The sequence below is a fragment of the Pristis pectinata genome, chromosome 22 (assembly GCF_009764475.1).
Source record: "Pristis pectinata isolate sPriPec2 chromosome 22, sPriPec2.1.pri, whole genome shotgun sequence".
Classification (NCBI taxonomy): Eukaryota; Metazoa; Chordata; class Chondrichthyes; order Rhinopristiformes; family Pristidae; genus Pristis; species Pristis pectinata.
In genome coordinates, this window is record NC_067426.1 from 2,609,562 (window position 1) to 2,629,415 (window position 19,854).

The window sequence follows — 19,854 nt, forward strand, 5'->3', positions numbered from 1 at the left end:
CATCGCCTGTTTGGCATTGAGATATGCCTGCTTCCCTCTTGAATATACCTAATAACTTGGCTTCCACTGCTTCATGTGGTAGAGAATTCCAAATGCTTGCAATCCTAATTTTGTCAAAAGTTTTTTTGGAAATCTAAACACACTACACCCAGTAGCTCCCCCTTATTGATCCTGTTACTAAGAATTTTCTACAGTGACTCACCCGTGGTCTAACTGTAGCAGTCTCTGTGAGGCATCGCTGGGTAACCTCTTCCTGGGAGATCACTATCTGGACAACCTTTAGTACAGCTGTCAAACACAATTTTCTTTGCCTGAATTTGTAGTGGCTCTGTCTAATCAAGCTAGAATTTGCTAAGTGCAATGATACCACAGATTCTAACCTTTTCCCTATCACTGATGATGTTAACCATCCCATTTGCACTCTTTGCTAAACAGCAGTGCTACCTTCTGATTATATTCTAAAGATATGAGGAACACTGGAAGATTGAGGCCAATGTTTCTACTCTTTGCAGTCGCATCTTCTGAAGCAGACTGCAGTGGCTCATTAGCTTCAGAGGATCTGTTGCCTCCCAGTCCCTCAATTTTGCCAGAATTAACAAAGAAATGATATCGTTCTACCCCCTCATTCACACTGGACTCTTGGTTCCCCATTATTTCTGGAGTCTTCTTGTGACTTCCATTTTGAAGACAGCTGCAAAGGATTTGTTAACATCACAGCCATTTCTTTGATCTGCTGAGTCACGGACGTATGCTTTGAAAGCTGTTGCTTGGTTTAATAATGGGGGTTGTAAGGTTAGACAGATCTCTGCATTTTTACTGATTACCTTTGGGCGCCTGGGAGTATTTATGCTGAGAATTTCCTCAGGAGTTTAACTGGTTTCTGCAGAGTCCATGGTGGGGATGTTCACATATGATCTGCAGAAAGGGAAAATCCTATTCACTCATGTTCCTTGTCTACCAGTAAGTTATGGTTGTTATCACTGTTATCATTGCTATTGTTGATCTTAGCACTTTTTTTATCCTGGACTTTAGTTAAAATGTGATTCCATTGGCTGTTCTGTGCGAGCTTTTATCTTCCTGTTAGAACAGTCACGACAGAAGTAAAAAGCTCAGTGAAGACACTGTCTGGAGAAACGCAAAAAATATCTTCTAATTGTTGACACTTTTAACGTTGGCCTTCAGGTACACTTGTAAAATCTAGTTGAATCAAATACTGCTTGATGGAATCGCCCTTTCCAATTCAATTTGTAATGAAAGGCTCTGTCCACCCAATGGCATTTATTGGACCTCTGGAAGCGAATTTGCCACATCTATTTTGCTGGATATTGTATTGGTACATTAAACTATCATATGGAGCAGTCTACATGATTGAAATGTGTATTAGATCAGTTGGTTGTGGAGGCTGATTCATGTGTTAGGACAGATCAGTTTTTTATTGCTCAGGTCGGTTGCTGTATAGTTGCTCACTATCTGTTACTTTAGCTGACGACTAACCATTAAAGATAGTTTTCACCTTGTCTCTCATTATGCAGTTTAAATATTTGTACTCCGAACAACTTGACATGATGTGCACCACAATTTTCTGCTGCACACCTCTGCTTTATCCTAATGTCCTTTTTGACATGGGGTCAAACTAAACTCATTTCAGAGGGCAGTTTGGAGTCACCTACGTTGTGGTGGTTCTGGAGTTGCATGTGGTGTAGGCCAGCTGTAGACAGCAGGTTTCTTTTCCTGCAGGACCTTCACAAGCCAGGTGGGACTTAGGACAATCACTGAGAGAATCTTCCATGTATCTCCGTCTGTCATGGGACAGGAGAACGACGGGAACACAAACTGAACTGGGGCAACACCTCCAGAGATTAGAACCTAGAACACAGAACAGTACAGCACAGGAACAGGCCCTTCAACCCACAATATCTGCACTGAACATGATGCCAAATTAAACTAAATCTCTTCAGCCTGCACATGGTCCACATCCCTCCACTTCCTGCACACTCATGTGTCTGTTTAACAACCTCTTAAACACCACTATTGTATCTGCCTCCACCCCCACCCCTGACAGCCCATTCCAGGCACCCACCACTCTCTGTGTAAAAAAAACTTGCCCCGCACAGCTCCTTTAAACTTTCCTCCTCTCACCTTAAATGCACGCCCTTTAGTATTTGACATTTCCACCTTGGGAACAAGATTCTGACTGTCTACCCTATCTAATCCTCTTATAATTTTATAAACCTCTGTCAGGCCTCCCCTCAGCCTCTTGCGCTCCAGAGAAAACCACCTAAGTTTGTCCAACCTCTCCTTATAGCACAAGCCCTCTAATCCAGGCAACATCCTGGTAAACCTGTTCTGCACCCTCTCCAAAGCCTCCACATCCTTCCTGTCATGGGGCGACCAGAACTGCGCACAGTTCTCCAAGTGTGGGGTAACCAAAGTTTTATATAGCTCAACATGACTTCCTGACACTTGTACTCACTGTCTTGACCACTGAAGGTAAGCACATCACAAACTTTCTTTACCACCCTATCTGCTTGCATGGCTACTTTCGGTGAGCTAAGGATTTGGACCCCAAGTATTCATTTGTTGGTCTTATGAACCTTATCAGAGGAGGGTGTCCTGAAGCAGCCCTGCATTATCAAACCCCACCTGAGTCTTAGCTGAGAGGAGGCTGGTTACTAGAGGGAGCCCAGCATTTACCCAAGGCACACACCCAGGCTAGCCATTTGGAGGGGGTTGGACACCTTCACTGAAAGGTGCGCGAATATCACCCACTGATCACATTGACTTCCAGTGATTAATTCTATTGAAGTAATTGGAAGGGAGGAGAATGCGGTGACTGGTTGATCCTCGTGGATGTGACTGATGCCAGCAGCTGACAGCATTCTGTCACTGCTGATGGCCGCATTCATCCTGCTTTGGAAATTTGGTTCATTTTTTTAATGTAGCTAGTGGTTTGTGGACCTTGAACTTGTTTGCTTCACTATCTTGCTGGTGCGATCTAGTTCCTCAAATGACTGAGACTAGGAAGGGATCAGCTGAACAAGTGCAAACCACAGTGATAAAAACAGAAGATTCTGGAAACACTCAGCAGGTCAGGCAGCATCTGTGGAGAGAGAAACAGAGTTAATGGTTCAGGTCCACCATCCTTCGTCAGAAGTGAGGAAGAGAACAAAAAGAGAACTGAGAGCAAACAAAGCAAAAAAGGCAAATGGAAGTCCCGTTGGAGAGGAGAGAACTTCTCCAAGGTTGGCATTCCCGAAGGATATATGGCAGTGAATTCAGCGGGAAATGAAAACGAAACAAAATACAGAAGCAGAACACAGGAAGTACTGGAAGCACTCAGCAGATCAGAAACCAAGTTAATGTTTTAGGTCAGAGACCCTTTGTCACACTGAATTATTCCTCCACGGGTGTGCTGTAATGTCACCTATTCCTCCTGTGCCTCTGCCACCTAAAGTTACAGCTTTACATTTTCCACATGTGCATTATATGTTCTACTGGGGAATAATTACTGCTGATTATAACTCTGGAACACTAGACCTTCACTCCTTCAACATCTCTTTTAGCCTTCCTTTGATATCCCGTCTTCCCCATGCCCTGCCATTGCCCCAACAGTCTCCATTGCCCACCCATTGACCCATCTGTTCTGAGATTCCCTTCAAGTTCTGATGGAAGCTGATTGACCTGAAACATTAATGCTGTCTCTCTCCACGGATGCTACCTGACCTGCTGAGCACCACCAGAATTGTTTGCTTTTACTTCAGACTTCCAGCATCTGTTGTATTTTGCTTTGGTGGCAATTGGTGGATTTCCCCCAGAAATTCTTTCTTCTCATTCTCCCTTTTGACTCCACTCATTGGAGGAGAAATTTGACTTTGCTCACTGGCACAGAACGTGGAAGCAAGTATCAGCTGCTGGCCAGACTCGACCTCCTCGCTTTCTGTTCCACTGACGTCACCTGAACCCAAAGTTGAATTTCCCCCTAAGCTTCAGTCTGTGTGATTCTTTGTCTGAGGATCCTGTGCTCAGTCAGAGAGACCCCACTGCCTGCTCAAGTCAGGGGATGAATCAAGGATCAATTGATAATCCACTCTCATGGTTTACAAGAGGTAGACAAGGGTCCTTCATTCTTCTGGAACTGAAGTTCGTGAACTTTGTTCATTCTGACGGACCTTTGTGTGGCCGGGAAGATAGCGTACTGCAAAAGTATTCAACAAGTAGAAGATAAAAATACATGTTTGGTTCTTGCAAATCCATTACAGACCTCAAGACGCTTTTGAATGACTGCAGGTCTTTCACTAACTCTGTACATTTGGTCTCTAATAAAAGAAAAGCGCTGCAGATTTAAAATAGATTGCTAAACAGACACAGAAAACGGAGGCAAACCTAACTCTGCCTGATTGAACCAGTCTGGGTCAGCAATGGGATGGGACAGGAGGCTGTGTGTGGTCAAGAAACCCTGGCTATGTTTAGTATCAGTGAGAACAGGCCAGCTTCACCTCATCAAAAGCAGCCACTGAGGTTGACACAGAGAGGATAAAGGCAAATGAAGCAGGGAAGTGTCAGACAGGACTGATTCCCTGGTCTGTTCTCCCCTTCTGTGAGGCTCCCTGAGGGGACATCAGCCACTGAATTTATTATCATAGAACACGGAACACCATTTTACATAAATTACATTTATACTCTTGCAGTTACATGGTCTGGGAGCTGTGTAAGAAATGTCCGATATTAAAATGTTTACCACACAACATTGAAGGAGATTGTGTTTGCACTTGCAAGTGATTTTATTTTAACACACGCAAAGTGCTGGAGGAACTCAGCAGGTCAGGCAGCATCTATGGAGAGAAATAAACAGTCGACGTTTCAGGTCGAGACCCTTCATCAGGACTGGTCAAGGGTCTCAACCGGAAACGTCAACTGTTTATTTCCCTCCATAGATGCTGCCTGACCTGCTGCGTTCCTCCAGCATTTTGTGTGTGTTGCTCTAGATTCCAGCATCTGCAGAATCTCTTGTGTCTCTGATTTTATTTTAAACATCTCTTACTTGTGAAGATGCTATTTGAGGTTATTTATATTTTGTCAGCACTAGACTGATTCTTTCTGAGGCTCAGGGGTTTGTGAATCAGGAATAGGTCAATGACTGGCGCTTTCTGACATCTTCCTTGGTCAGTCTTGTATTCCAGCTGCCAAACCGTTGCTCTTAACCCGATAATCTCGGAGGAAATTCACAGCACAGGAGGCTGTTCTGTTCATCATCTCTGTGCAAATCAAAAAATGAGCTTCCCATCCTGACCCAACCTCCCAGCCCTGCAGGTCCATAAGACCATAAGATAGAGGAGCAGAATTAGGCCATTTGGCCCATCGAGTCTGCACCACCATTCAATCATGGCTGAGTTCCTGCCAAAAGGGAAAGGAGGTAGGGTGTCAGAGCAGTGCTGAGCTGTGGAACAGGGCAGTGAATAGTGACGGGAAATTGGTTTGGGTTGAAATCATGAACAGCAGGGGAAAGAGGACACGAGTGGGAGTGGTCTACAGGCCTCCATAATGTGACCTCTCAGTAGGTAGACCGCAGATGGAGAAATATCTTGGGCATGTTTGAAGGGAACTGCAATTGTCATGGGAGATTTTAATCTACGTATTGATTGGACAAAACCCATTGTGAGGGCCAGGTCGTGCCTCACCAGCCTGACTGAATTCTTTGAGGATGTGACAAAGCACATTGATGAGGGTAGAGCAGTGGATGTGGTGTACATGGATTTCAGTAAGGCGTTTGATAAGGTTCCCCATGATAGGCACATTCAGAAGGTCAGGAAGCATGGGATCCAGGGAAACTTGGCTGTGTGGATTCAGAATTGGCTCGCCCACAGAAGACAGAGGGTGGTGGTAGATGGAACATATTCTGCCTGGATGTAGGTGACCAGCGGTGTTCCGCAAGGATCTGTTCTGGGACCCCTGCTCTTTGTGATTTTTATAAATGACTTGGATGAGGATGTGGAAGGGTGGGTTAGTAAGTTTGCTGATGATACAAAGGTTGGTGGTGTTGTGGATAGTGTGGAAGGTTGCTGTAGATTACAACAGGACATTGATAGGATGTAGACCTGGGCTGAGAAGTGGCAGACGGAGTTCAACCAGGAAAAGTGTGAAGTGATACACCTTGGAAGATCGAATTTGAAGGCAGAGTACAAGGTTAATGGCAGAACTCTTAGCAGTGTGGAGGAACTGAAGGATCTTGGGGTCCACATCTATAGATCCCTCAAGGTTGCCACGCAGGTCAATAGGGTTGTTAAGAAGGCGTATGGAGTGTTGACCTTCATTAGCCGGGGTATTGAGTTCAAGAGCCGCGAGTTAATGTTGCAGCTCTATAGAACTCTGGTCAGACCACACTTGGAGTATTGTGTTCAGTTCTGGTCGCCTCATTATAGGAAGGATGTGGAAGCTTTAGAGAGGGTGCAGAGGAGATTGATCAGGATGCTGCCTGGATTGGAGAGCATGTCTTATGAGGATAGGTTGAGTGAGCTCGGGCTTTTCTCTTTGGGGAGAAGGAGGATGAGAGGTGACTTGATAGAGGTGTACAAGATGATAAGAGGCATAGATCGAGTGGACAGTCAGAGACTTTTTCACAAGGTGACAATGGCTAACATGAGGGGACATAATTTTAAAGTGATTGGAGGAAGGTGTAAGGGAGATGTCAGGGGTAAGCTTTTTACACAGAGAGTGGTGGGTGCGTGGAACTCACTGCTGGCAGAGGTTGTGGGGGCAGATACATTAGGGACATTTAAGACACTCTTAGATGGCCACATGAATGATAGAAAAGTGGAGGTCTATGTGGGAGGGAAGGGTTAGATAGATCTTAGAGCAGGACAAAATGTCGGCACAACATTGTGGGCCGAAAAGGGCCTGTGCTGTGCTGTAATGTTCTATGTTCTATATAAAACAACCTGGCTATGGAGTGTGTCAGGGATTGCTTCTTAGGACAGTATGTAATGGAACCTACTCAGGAAAGTGGTATCTTAGAGTTGGTCATGAGTAATGAGCAAGGATTAATAAGAGATCGTGTGGTTAAAGGTCCCCTAGCAGATAATGACCACAATATGATAGAATTGCAGATGCAGTTTGACGGGGCACCGCATAGGACCAAAACCACTGTCTTCTGCTTAACTAAGGGCAATTATAAGGATGTGAAGGTGGAGTTGTCGAACTTGGAAACTAAGCTAAGAGATGGGTGAGGAGATGAACAGTGGCAGGTATCCAAACAGCTGGTCCATAACACTCAGCAGGACTTTATCCCAAATAGAAGGAGGGATTCCATGAGAACGAGGCACAGTCGATGGTTATCAAAAGAGGTCAAGGGTAATCTTAAATTAAAATTAGGGCACACAAAGTGGAAGGGCTGGTGGGAAGTTTTTAGTATCTAGTGGCAAAAGACTAAAAAGCTCATAAGAGAGAAGATTGACTTAGAGAGAAAACTTTTGTGAAATGTCAAAGTAAACAGTTTCTGTGGAGGCACAGTAGTGTAGCAGTTAGTGTAACGCTTTACTGCACCAGCAACCAGGGTTCAAATACGGCCGCTGTCTGTAAGGAGTTTGTACGTTCTCCCCATGACTGCGTGGGTTTCCTCCAGGTGCTCTGGTTTCCTCCCACATTCCAAAGACGTACGGGTTAGGAAGTTGTGGGCATGCTATGTTGGCGCCGGAAGCGTGGTGACACTTGGCTGCCCCCAGGACACTCTACGCAAAAAAAAAGATGCATTTCACTGTGTGTTTCAATGTACCTGTGGCTAATAAAGAAATCTCTTATCTGGATAAATAAATAGGAAGAAGGTATGTAAGGTAGGTGAGGGACCTCTGGAGAACAAGGCTGGTAAAGTAATAACAGAAAACAAAGAAATGGCAAATATGTTAAATTAATTTGTGGCGCCAGTGTTCACCATGACGGGCACTGCAAATATCCCTAAGATAACAGCGGGGTTAATTTCAAATAACAAAGTGAACTTTCAAAAATCCCAATCACAAGGGATAAAATATTAGTTCAAGTCACGGGGTTAGAGGCAGACAAATCACCAGGACCCAATGGCCTGTACCCAAGGGTTTTCAAAGAAGTGGCTGCAGAGACAGTGGACCCATTGGTTGAAATTTTTCAAACTTGCTAAATTCCAGGAGGTACCAGAAGATTGGAAAACAGCCAAAGTGACTCCTTTGTTCAAAAAAGGAGGAAGACAGAAGTTGTGGAACTGTACGCCAGCTGGTTTAGTGTCTCTTGTTGGCAAGATGCTAGAGTCAATAATCAAAGAGGAAATAGCTAATCAATTAGGAAAACTGAATATAATTAAACCTGGGCAACATGGTTTTATGAAAGGTGAATCATGTTTCACAGATTTGCTCCACTTCTAAGATATTGAGCCGTAGTTCCTGTTGTGCTGAGCAGGTGAGAGGAAATGTTCATTTTGCTGTGATGGTGTGTATGGCTGAATAGTCTGTTGGTGTGAGGACTTGCAATAGGATCTACCATCTTCAGGAAGGGAGCAAAGACTAATGTACTGAAAAGAATGGCATGTTCAAACAAACCAAATTAATTTGTATTTTTCTTTCCATCCAAAGAACTTTTAACAGTTCCACAACCATATATTTCATCAAGCCCTGCTGCAAGTGGTGTGATACCTGGCAATAGTGTTATTTTGTGAGTTTTTCAGTAAGCTAATTAAATTTGGAGAGATCTTCACCTCAGCAAATGCTGTGATTCGCCTCATGCTTCTGACAATGGTAAACCACTGTAAAGAAGCGAGAGATGAATGAATTAAATTCAAAGAGCAGCCGGCGCCTGTGACTTGATATACTGCAGTAATGAGTCACAGAACAAATCTCCTTTGAGCTCTGCTACTTGACGAATAACACAGAATGTAAACACTTTCACAAATCAAAGATCATTTACCGTGTGGTGTGATAAGCCAGGATGCAACAGGACCGAGGAGGCAGCTTAACATTTTAAACAAGCATTTATGGAGTAAAATTGTCGACTTTGGTCCAACCATGCAGTGTGTGCTATTTTAGGCTGCAGTATCCTTTGTGAGTTAATTTTATCATTTGTTCTGATGGATAATGTCAACTAATTGCTGGTGGTTTAAGTCTGTTCACTGGTTGTTATTTACAATGAGTCTTCACAGCCTTTTAACTAGGATAAACCAAGCCAGTGGATGATTTCTCTGAAGATTGTATATGAATGTTAATCAATGTGACACAGATTCTTATTAAGCATTTGCATGCTCTGCAGGTTGCTGTACCTTTCACTTTAAGGTGGGCTTGGGGTTCTTTCACTGCATGGAAGTATCCAGGGAAGAAGGCATTGAAAATTTATCAGTTAACAAGAACAAAGCACATGGAAATAAGCAACAGGACCACTGGATTTTAAAATTTGTTACTTCAGAACATGTGGGCAATGCTGGCAAAAGCCTGAAAGCACGTGCCACCAGGCTCAAGGACAGCTTCTATCCCGCTGTTATAAGTCTATTGAATGGTCCCCCAGTACAATAAGATGGACTGTTGACCTCACAGTCTACCTCGTTATGACCTTGCACCTTATTGTCTCCCCCCACTGCACTTTCTCTGTAACTATAACTCTATATTCTGCATTTCTGTTATTGCTTTTCCCTTGTACTACCTCAGTGTACTGATGAAATGATCTGTATGGATGGCATGCAAAACAAAGTTTTTCACTGTACCTCGGTACATGTGACAATAATAAACCAATTACCAATTACAATTATTGCCCATCCCTAATTGCACCCGCCCCTTCCCCCGAGCTGACTAGGCCATTTCCGAGGGTTTCTAAGAATTGATCACACTGCCCTGTCATACAGTACAGTTAATGTCACCGAGTGGGCATCGAACCAGGACTTTACCGATCAAAACCTTTATAACGAGGCAATGGAGTAACTGCGTACATCTGCTCAGGAAGCATCATCTACCAGCGTAAGGTGGTTTGCATGTTTGGATAACCCTGTGTGGAGGCGTGTAGTTGGCAGAGGCTCTGTAGCACTGTATATCATGTATATTCACTATTGATTCATAGAGTTATTAGTTTTAAGAAGAGTGATTCAATTGTGTTGACGAGTTTACCATAGTTTACAATGTTGAATTTAATCTGAATATTTACTTCCAATTACACTCCTGTAGTGTTCCAGTTTAGTTTAGTATTCAGCATGTTACTTTGAGCTTAAAATATCAAATTATAACAAAACTAATTTCCTTCTCCCATCCCCTCCCATCATCAACATCCTTTCCCTCTCACACCCCACCAATGATTGGGCAGAAAATTCCTGCCACTAAAATCCAAACACTCCTTCTACTGGGGGAGTTGGGGGGAGGGGGGGAAATTGCCTGGGTCAGAAGGAGGTTTATTTTGCCGTATCTTTAACCTTGCGCTAAATACAATATAAAAGGATACAAGCCATTTCCGAGTTTTGTTGATGTGTCAAGGTTTTGCTGCAGTTAAACCCAATGTTCTTGTATGTGCAGCCAATAATAGTGAACTAAAATGGAAAAGGTATGGTCCTGTTTTTCTCAAAGTTGAAGAGTTTATTTTTGAAACATGTGGAGTTACACAGCACAGAAACAGTTGCTTTGGCCCAACTTGTCTAAAAGTCTTTTAAATGCTGTAGTTGTACCAACTCATTCCATATACCCACCACCCTCGGCCTGTGAAGGCAAGCATGCTGAATGCCTCCTTCACTCACCTATCCACCCTTGTCACCATTTTCAGGGGGCTATGAACTTGCACCCCAAGGTCCCCCTGAACCTCAATGCTCCTGAGGTCCCTGCCATTTACAAAGTCAAAATCGAGTTGATTATCATGTATGCATGGGTGCAATGAAAAGCTTACAGCAGTATCACAGGCACACAGCATCATATAAGCAGCATTCACAGGAAAAACATAAATGAAACATGAATTAAACACAATCTTTCCAGGAAAGTACACAATTAGAACAAAGGAAAGTCCATTTGAGTGCAAAGTGATCAAAGTGGATCACTATGTACTACTGTAAATGTCCTGTTAGTATTTGACATCCCAGAATACATTACCTCACACTTGTCTGGATTAAATGCCACCTGCCACCGTTCTCCCCAACTTTGTCCCTCTGTATCCTTTCAATCTCTTTTGCTGTCTTCTACTCCCCCACTTTTTGTGCTGTCAGCAAACTTACTAATCAGAGCACCTACATTCTCATCCAAGTTATATGCCAAGCAACGAAGGTCCCAGCACTGATCCCTGCAGTACACCACTGGTTACAGACTTCCAGTCAGAGAAACAGCCCTCGACCACTGCCCTCTGCCTCCTATCACTGAACTAATTTTGGATCCATTTTGCCAACACACCTGGGATCCCATGCACCCTAACCTTCTGGACCAGCCTTTCGTGGGGGCACCAAGTTTGACAGATGGGAATTACATGTCTCAACTCTGGTTAGTTATAGCATGGTCACAACTTACAACAAAAAAAGTTGTCCAATGTTACAGTACAACAATATGTTTACCAAAGTCTAATGCAGAAGCCAGCATGATTTGAATATTGTGCCTCCCAAAGCCGATCATTTGGAATTTATTTTTGGAGAATGCTCATCAAAATCACTTCCTCTGCTTCCTGTCTCCCTGGGTGTGGCTGTTCCCAGATCCTTGGAGCCCGTCACCAACCCCTTCAGTTACACCCAATAACCTGCACTCTGTGCCTGAACCAATCTCTTCCCCATGCAGAATAGGTTCCATTGAAGTTTGCCAGGAATCAGTGGAAGGAGAGGGTTATGTGATGTTCCCACCCCTTTTGTAGTTCAGTCAGGGAGCTGGCAAAATTTCTTTGCAGAAAGTGAAAGTTTGTGCAGTTAGAAGAAGCGAGAGTTACTCCACAAACATGTGGTCGGCTGGCACTCCCTCATCTGGTCTCTCCTGTCGCCTGTGCCTCCTTTATCTATCTACTGGAGGTTGTCTACCAATGGTCCAGCCATCCAGCATTCCTAACATTTCACTGGGACTGTCCATTTCTTGTTCACTGACCCGCTGCCAATGCTGGAATCTACAAGGAGATTCCTGGCCATGGGAATGGACCGCTGAGTGGCCAGTTGCCCAAATCCACCACTTCTCTCAGCTACGCTTCTGGAAAAAAGGCACATGAATAAATTGAGGAGCATGCCAACTTCTGATACAAACATTTAACGGCCTCTCTCCTTTTTTTTAACAGATTTCCATATAATGGGCTGTGTGCATTGTAAAGAGAAGGGAACAGCAAAATCCCAAACTGATGATGGGGATGGATTCTTCAACCAAAACACAAACCCACGCTATGGGCCGGACCCAACCAATCAGGTGCAGACTGGTGTCTTCAACAGGATCCCTGACTTCAACAGCTTCCATGAGAACACCAGTACTGCTCTGAGCCCTTTCGGAGGCTCCGTCGGATACCCAACTGGCTCACTGCCTACCAGAGGTGGAGGGGTGTCAGGTTAGACTCTTAGATCATTCTCTCCATTAAGTTAATATGGATTACGGCTTCAAAGGAACACAGGAACCAGGAGCAGGAGTTATCCCCTCAACCCCTCGAGCCTGCTCTGCCATTCAACAAGATCAGGACTGACCTGATCTTGACTCCAGCTCCACTTTGCTCCCTGTCCCCCACCTACTTCATGGTCCAAAATCCTATCTCAGCCTTGAATTACATTTAATGATTAAGCTTCCAGATGTCTCCACAGCAGAGAATTCCAAAGATCTACCACCCTCATCTCGGTCTTACAAAAGTGACCCTTATAATGAAACTACCCCACCAGTTCTAGATTCCTAACAAGCGGAACATTCCCTCAGCACCCACCCTGTCATATTCCCTCAGTTTCTCAAGTTTCTGTGAGATCACCTGTTATTCAATCAAATAAATGTTAGCAAATGATTCAGCACCATGAACTGCATAAAATAAAGTACTTCACAACAAGTTACTACATAGTTTTTTTGTAGAAAATGGCAATGGAATGAATTGATGCATTTTCACTTGGAAACACTGATTTAGCCAGTTTGGTAGTTTTAAGAACATAGAACATTACAGATGTAATTCTAAACTCCAGTGTATAGACCCAACCTGCTCAGTCATTCCTCATAAGACACTCCCTTCCCTCCAGGAACCAACTGGTGAATCATTTCTGATCTGCCTGCAAGTATATCCCTCCATAATAATCAGACCTAATCTTGTGCAGTGCTAGGTGTGGTCCTCCCAATGCCCCACATAGTTCCACCTTCACCCTTCCTCCCTCCTGGTTCCATCTTCCTCTTTTTTATCTGCCTCCATCTATCATATCTGCCAACTCCACCCCTCCTTCTCCCCTACCTGGCTCAATCTGCCCATCATCCTTCAACACCCCTCCCCCCCCCCCCCCCCCCCCCCCCCCCCCCCCCCCCCCCCCCCCCCCCCCCCCCCCCACCCCCAGTCCACCAATCACCTCTGTCTCACCACTCCGCCGTCCTCTTTATACTGACCATCTCCCCTCTCCTGATGCAGGGTTTCAGCCCAAAACGTCAACAATTCCTTCCCTCCCACAGACGCTGCTCAACCCGCTGAGTTCCTCCAGCAGATTGTGTGTTGCTCCAGATTCCAGCATCTGTAGTCTCCGGTGTTTCTCCAGTTGCAACAACACCCCCACAAACCCCCGCAATGCTCCTTTCCCAGCAAGTTCTGTGAAATAAAACATTATGTTTCCTGAAATTCTGGAGTGCATCTAGAGTTAAAATAACAGTGCCAAAAGGAAATAAGAAAAACACTGGGCAAGGAATATCCTTGCAATGTGTAACAATCACCATCGTCCTTGTTTCCAACTTTCCTTTGAAGGTCCTAACCCAGTTTCCTGTTTTTTCAGTTGAAAATGTGGCATGTTCTGGTAAACGTGCAAAACTTTCAGTTAGTTTTTGATAGTTAAGTGTTTCAACCAAATGAACTGATGACTTGTTTGCACTTTAGTTGACTTAGGAGGAAAGGGCATTTTAGCAAACGAGAGCATCGCAGACGATTTTGGATTAAGGGCTTTTGAGTATGTTTGTGTGTTAAAGAATTGTAACCCGAACTTCCCACTGCCTGTGAGGAGGTTATGTCTGCTCCTGTGCCTAATGGCGGGGTCAAGTATCCACAACAAGACTGGCATCACTGGGGTACATATATCTGGTCATTGTGTGAAGGATGGTCTGGCAGGGCACGAAGGCCTCGTTCTGCTGTTTGACAGGAATGCCACACATTCTAACAGCAATGTCAAAAAGGCCATTGCAGTCAGACAAATTGGGTTCCATTTCCAATCCTTTTGGAAGGTAAATGTGCAGTCATACTTGCTTGACAAGACTTAACAGGGTCCCATGGGGCACAGCTACATGGGTGTTGTGAGAATGGGGGCAGATGAGTAGAAGGTAAGGAAATCTCATTGTCCTCCTCTGTCTGTATCCTTTTACATGGTCAGTCACGGCCTTTCACCCAACTCCTCGCCTCTGGTTCTAGCTCTAGGGCCTACCCACGGTCGGTTTCAGCCTTGTCAGTCCGTTCGTTCCCAAAGCTGCCCGTCCACCTCCTCATCCTCCCAGCTTTCCCAAGGATCTAATCCTGACTCCACTTCTTCCCTGATATAGTCATAAAGTAATACAGCACAGAAACAGGCCCTTCAGCCCAACCGGTCCCTACTGGCCAAGGTACCCACCAAGCTAGTCCCATTTGCCCACGTTTGGCCCATATCCCTCTAAACCTTTCCTCTCCATGTACTTATCCAAATATCTTTTAAACGTTGTTGTTGTACCTGCCTCAACCACTTGCTCTGGCAGCTCGTTCCATGTACAGGCCACCGTCTGCGTGAAGAAGTTGCCCCTCAGGTCCCTTTTAAATCTTTCCCCTCTCACAAACTTACACCCTCTAGTTTTTGGTTCCCTTTCTCTGGGAGAAAGACTGTGCGCATTCATCCTATCTGTGCCCCTCATGATCTTATACACCTCTATAAGGTCACCCCTCAGTCTCCAAGGAATAGAGTCCTAAATCTGCCCAACCCCTCCCTATAACCTGGGCCCGCGAGTCCTGGCAACATCCTCGTAGATCTTCTCTGCGCTCTTTCCAGCTTGAGTTCCTCCATTCAATCATCTCCTGTAGTCAATGCCACCTCACCACTTCCCACCCCACCAGTTCCTGGCAGCTGTCAGTTCTCCTGTTGACATCTGGTTCTGGATGCACTGGCATTTTTCCAAGATGAGCTTTGGGAATACCAAGGTCATTCTCTTTCTTTTCCCTACAGCAAACTCACCATCCCAGCATTAACTTTGGCTGAACGAGACCAGTCAGGAGGCATTGACACCTTCTGACCCCTCCTCCACCTCAGCACAGCTCCCTCCACCTCCATCTCAAGGAAGCACAGTGGCCCAGTTTGTAGAGCTGCTGCCTCACTACTACAGTGACCCGGGTTCAATCACGACCTCCAGTGCTATCTGTTTGCACGTTCTCCCTGTGACTGTGTGGGTTTCCCCCGGGTGCTCCAAGTTGGTAGATTAATTCGCCACTGCAAATTGCCCCTGTCATGCAGGTGAATGGTAGAATCTGGGGGCAGTTGATGGGAATTGGTATTGGTATTGGTTTATTACTGTCACTTGTACCGAAGTACAGTGAAAATCTTGTGTTGCGTACTGATCGTACAGATCACTTCATTACACAGTGCATTGAGGTAGTACAGGGTAAAAACAATAGCAGAATACAGAGTGAGGTGTCACAGCTACAGGGAAGAGCATTTCAGGTAGACAATAAGGTGCAAGGTCATAACAAGGTAGAGGGTTTTAAGTGGGATTAGTGGAGTATCAGTGTAAATGGGTGGTTGATGGTCAGTGCGGATGATGGGCTGAAGGGCCTGTTTCCGTGCTGTGTGACTCTGGTTCTAACTGCGGCTGCCACAACCCTTATCTGTACACTCATGAGCTCTGGCATCAACAGTTGAAGGACAGTTCTGACTGCCTTCCCCTGCCCCATCCAACTCTAATGCCTGAATGCTGTTACCGTCAGTAGTGGAACCAGGTCACTGACTCCTCAGCTTTGAAATTCTCATCCCTCCTTTAAATCTCTTTGTGACCTCTCTCCTCCCTGTGTTCACAGCCTTCTCCAAACCCTTCTTCCCGAACTCACAACTCCCCTGGCATTTGAGCAACCTTTGTATTGCCCACACCCTGTCCAGTGAGGGACTGTGTCCACACCCTTCGAATTCCCTCCCTCAAGCTCTCAGTTACTTCAACAGACTCTCCAGTCAGCATCCGCTCTGATGCTTCCTCTGTCTTGGTATGCATCTTGCTAAACTTGTTGTTGAGAAGCTCCTCGGGATATTAAATGTGATTTAAGATGGCAAGGCGAGAGTCAGGCTTTAAATTTCAGTCACAACGTTTGGACCTCGTTAAAGACGATGATTGATTATTCTGAGAATGTCAACGCAGATTATTTGAATTTCCTTTCCCCACATCTGTTAAGTATCTGTGAGGCAAATTGTTTTTTAATGGACAGACTCGATCTCTAATTTGTGCTATTGAAATAGATATCGTGCTGTCAGCTTCCAATGTAAATGTTGTCATTTTCATAATTGGCTATTTCATCTCTTTGTTCCTTCAGTAAGTGAAAGAAAATGTGTAACGTTGAGGGCAGTAGCTGTACACTACGGCAGCTACAGCATTAATGTGGCTGGTCTGATCAGTTGAAGTGGCTCCCAGGATATTAATGGAAGGAGACAAGGCGATGGTGATATCAGGGCTGAGTGGTCAGACTCACTCTTGTTGGAGGTGGTGACTGCCTGGTATTTATCAGCCCCTACCTGAATGTTAGAACGCAGAACATTACAGCACAGTACAGGCCCTTCGGCCCACAATATTGTGTCGACCTTTTAACCTACTCTAAGATCAATCTAATCATTCCCTCCCACACACCCCTCCGTTTTTCTATCATCCATGTGTCTATCTAAGAGTCTCTTAAATGTCCTTAATGTATCTGCCTCTACCAGCATCCCCGGCAGCACGTTCCACGCACCCACCACTCTCTGTGTAAAAAACTTACCTCTGACATCGCCCCTGTACTTTCCTCCAGTCACCTTAACATTATGCCGCCTCATGTTAGCCATTGTTGCCCTGGGAAAAAGTCTCTGACTGTCCACTCGATCTATGCCTCTTATCATCTTGTACACCTCTATCAAGTCACCTCTCATCCTCCTTCTCTCCAAAGAGAAAAGCCCTAGCTCGCTCAACCTATCCTCATAAGACCTGCTCTCCAATCCAGGCAACATCCTGGTAAATCTCCTCTGCGCCCTTTCCAAAGTTTCCACATCCTTTCTATAATGAGGTGACCAGAACTGAACAGAATACTCCAAGTGTAGTCTAACCAGGGTTTTATAGAACTGCAACATTACCTTGCAGCTCTTGAACTCAATCCCCCAACTAATGAAGGCCATCACAACATAAGCCTTCTTAACAACACTATCAATTTGCACTGCAGCTTTGAGGGATCTATGGACTTGGACCCCAAGATCCCTCTGTTCCTTCACACTGCTAAGAATCCTGTCATTAACCTTGTATTCTGCCTTCAAATTCGACCTTCCAAAGTGAATCACTTCACACTTTTCCTGGTTGAACTCCATCTGCCAGCTCTGCATTCTATCAATGTCCCATTGTAACCCTTGACAACCTTCTACACTATCCACAACACCACCAACCTTCATGTCATCAGCAAACTTACTAACCCACCCTTCCACATCCTCATCCAAGTCATTTATAAAAATCACGAAGAGCAGAAATCCCAGAACAGATCCCTGTGGAACACCACTGGTCACCGACCTCCAAGCAGAATACGCTCCATCTACCACCACCCTCTGTCTTCTATGGGCGAGCCAATTCTGAATCCATACAGCCAAGTTTCCCTGGATCCCATGCCTCCTGACCTTCTGAATGAGCCTATTATGGGGAACCTTATCAAACGCCTTACTAAAGTCCATGTACACCACATCCACTGCTCTACCCTCATCAATGTGTTTTGTCACATTCTCAAAGAATTCAATCAGGCTTGTGAAGCATGACCTGCCCCTCACAAAGCCATGCTGACTGTCCCTAATCAGACTATGCTTCTCCAAATGCTTATAAATCCTGTCCCTAAGAATCTTTTCCAATAATTTGCCCACCACTGAAGTAAGACTCACTGGTCTGTAATTCCCAGGGTTATCCCTACTCCCTTTCTTGAACAAAGGAATAACATTTGCCACCCTCCAATCATCTGGTACTACTCCTGTGGCCAGTGAGGACGCAAAAATCATCGCCAAGGGCTCAGAAATCTCTTCCCTCATTTCCCATAGTATCCTGGGATATATCCCGTCTGGCCCCGGGGATTTATCTATCCTAATGATTTTCAAAAGTTCTGGCACATCCTCCTTCTTAACATCGACATGTTCTAGCTTATCAGCCTGTCGTACGCCATCCTCACAAACGTCAGGTTCTCTCTCACTGGTGAATACTGAAGCAAAGTATTCATTAAGGACCGCCCCTACCTCCTCCGACTCCAGGCACACGGTTCCTTCTCTATCCCTAATCTGTCCTCCCTTCACTCCAGTCATCCTGATGTTCTGCACACATGAGTAGAATGCCTTGGGGTTTTCCTTAATCCTACTCGCAAACTCCAATGTTGTCTTGTTTTTTGCCGTGTGCAAGCATGGACTGCTCGTTTCTGAGCACATGTATCTGGAAATGATAAAACTAATACAAAACAGCAAGAGAACATTTTGTAACACATCACAGAAAACAGCCTCCCCTCCATGGACTCTGTCTACACTTCCTGCTGCCTCAGTAAAGTAGCCAACATAACCAGAGACCCCACCACCCCAGACATTCTCTCTTCTCCCCCCTCCCATCGGGCAGAAGATACAAAAGCCTGAAAGCACGTCCCACCAGGCTCAAGGACAGCTTCTATCCCACTGTTATAAGACTCTTGAATATCCCCTAGTACGATAAAATGGACTCTTGACCTCACAATCTACCTCGTTATGACCTTGCACCTTATTGTCTACCTGGACTGCACCTTCTCTGTAACTGTAACATCATATTCTGTATTTTGTTATTGTTTTCCCTTGTACTCAATGCACTGTGTAATGAATTGATCTGTTTGGATGCCATGCAAGGGAAATTTTTCACTGTGCCTCAGTACACGTGACAATAATAAACCAATTTCCCCATTTTCCCACATAATCCCTCAAACAATGACTCTGATCTGTGCCTCCTGATTTCTAACCTCTCTGCCAAGGAAGATGGGTCCTTCCTATTTACTCTGCCTTGGCTCCTTGTAATTTTAAACATCTTGAGCACTGTTCAGTTGTCAGCAAACATGCCCTTGTGGTGGAAAAATGGTCATTGATGAAGTACTTGGAAATGTTTGGGAGCACGACACTCCCCTGAGAAACTCTGCAGCACTGTTGGGACATCCCCAACACTCTACCTACCTTTGTGCAGAGTATAAATCCAACCAGGTGAATGTTTTCTCCTTGGTGCCCATTGGCTGCTAGATGTCTCACTTGGTCAAATGCTGCCTTGGTGTCAAGAACAGCCACTCACTTCACCTCCAGATCTAAACGCCCTTCCTTAATGTGGTTATTGCTACACAGGGATGTATTTTCCCCCTCTCTTGTGCGGTCATGGAAGTATCAAGTGGAGCCACTCCAGGGTTTGAGCCTGATGTGCCAATCAATCAGGCTTTTCAGATCTGACAGTGTTGGAGTAGAACCAAAGTTCTGTTCTCCCTCCCCATCCTTCTGGAAATCTGCTGCCTGTTTCCCTACTCTGAAGGTGTTATCCCAATCCCAGC

General features: G+C 45.0%; 1 protein-coding gene across 12 annotated transcripts in view; it reads left to right on the forward strand.

Annotated features, from left to right (window-relative positions):
* LOC127581677 (tyrosine-protein kinase Fyn-like) overlaps positions 1-19,854 on the forward strand; it is a 261,877-nt gene that overhangs the window by 190,233 nt on the left and 51,790 nt on the right. For 11 of the 12 annotated variants that reach the window (XM_052036287.1, XM_052036284.1, XM_052036286.1 and 8 more), the window contains one exon: positions 12,223-12,483. In XM_052036287.1, coding sequence (XP_051892247.1) covers positions 12,234-12,483 — 250 coding nt within the window. In that variant the 5' untranslated portion in view covers positions 12,223-12,233. Of the gene's footprint in view, positions 1-8,954; positions 9,060-12,222; positions 12,484-19,854 lie in introns of those variants that run through there. The other variant, XM_052036290.1, reaches the window with a different exon arrangement.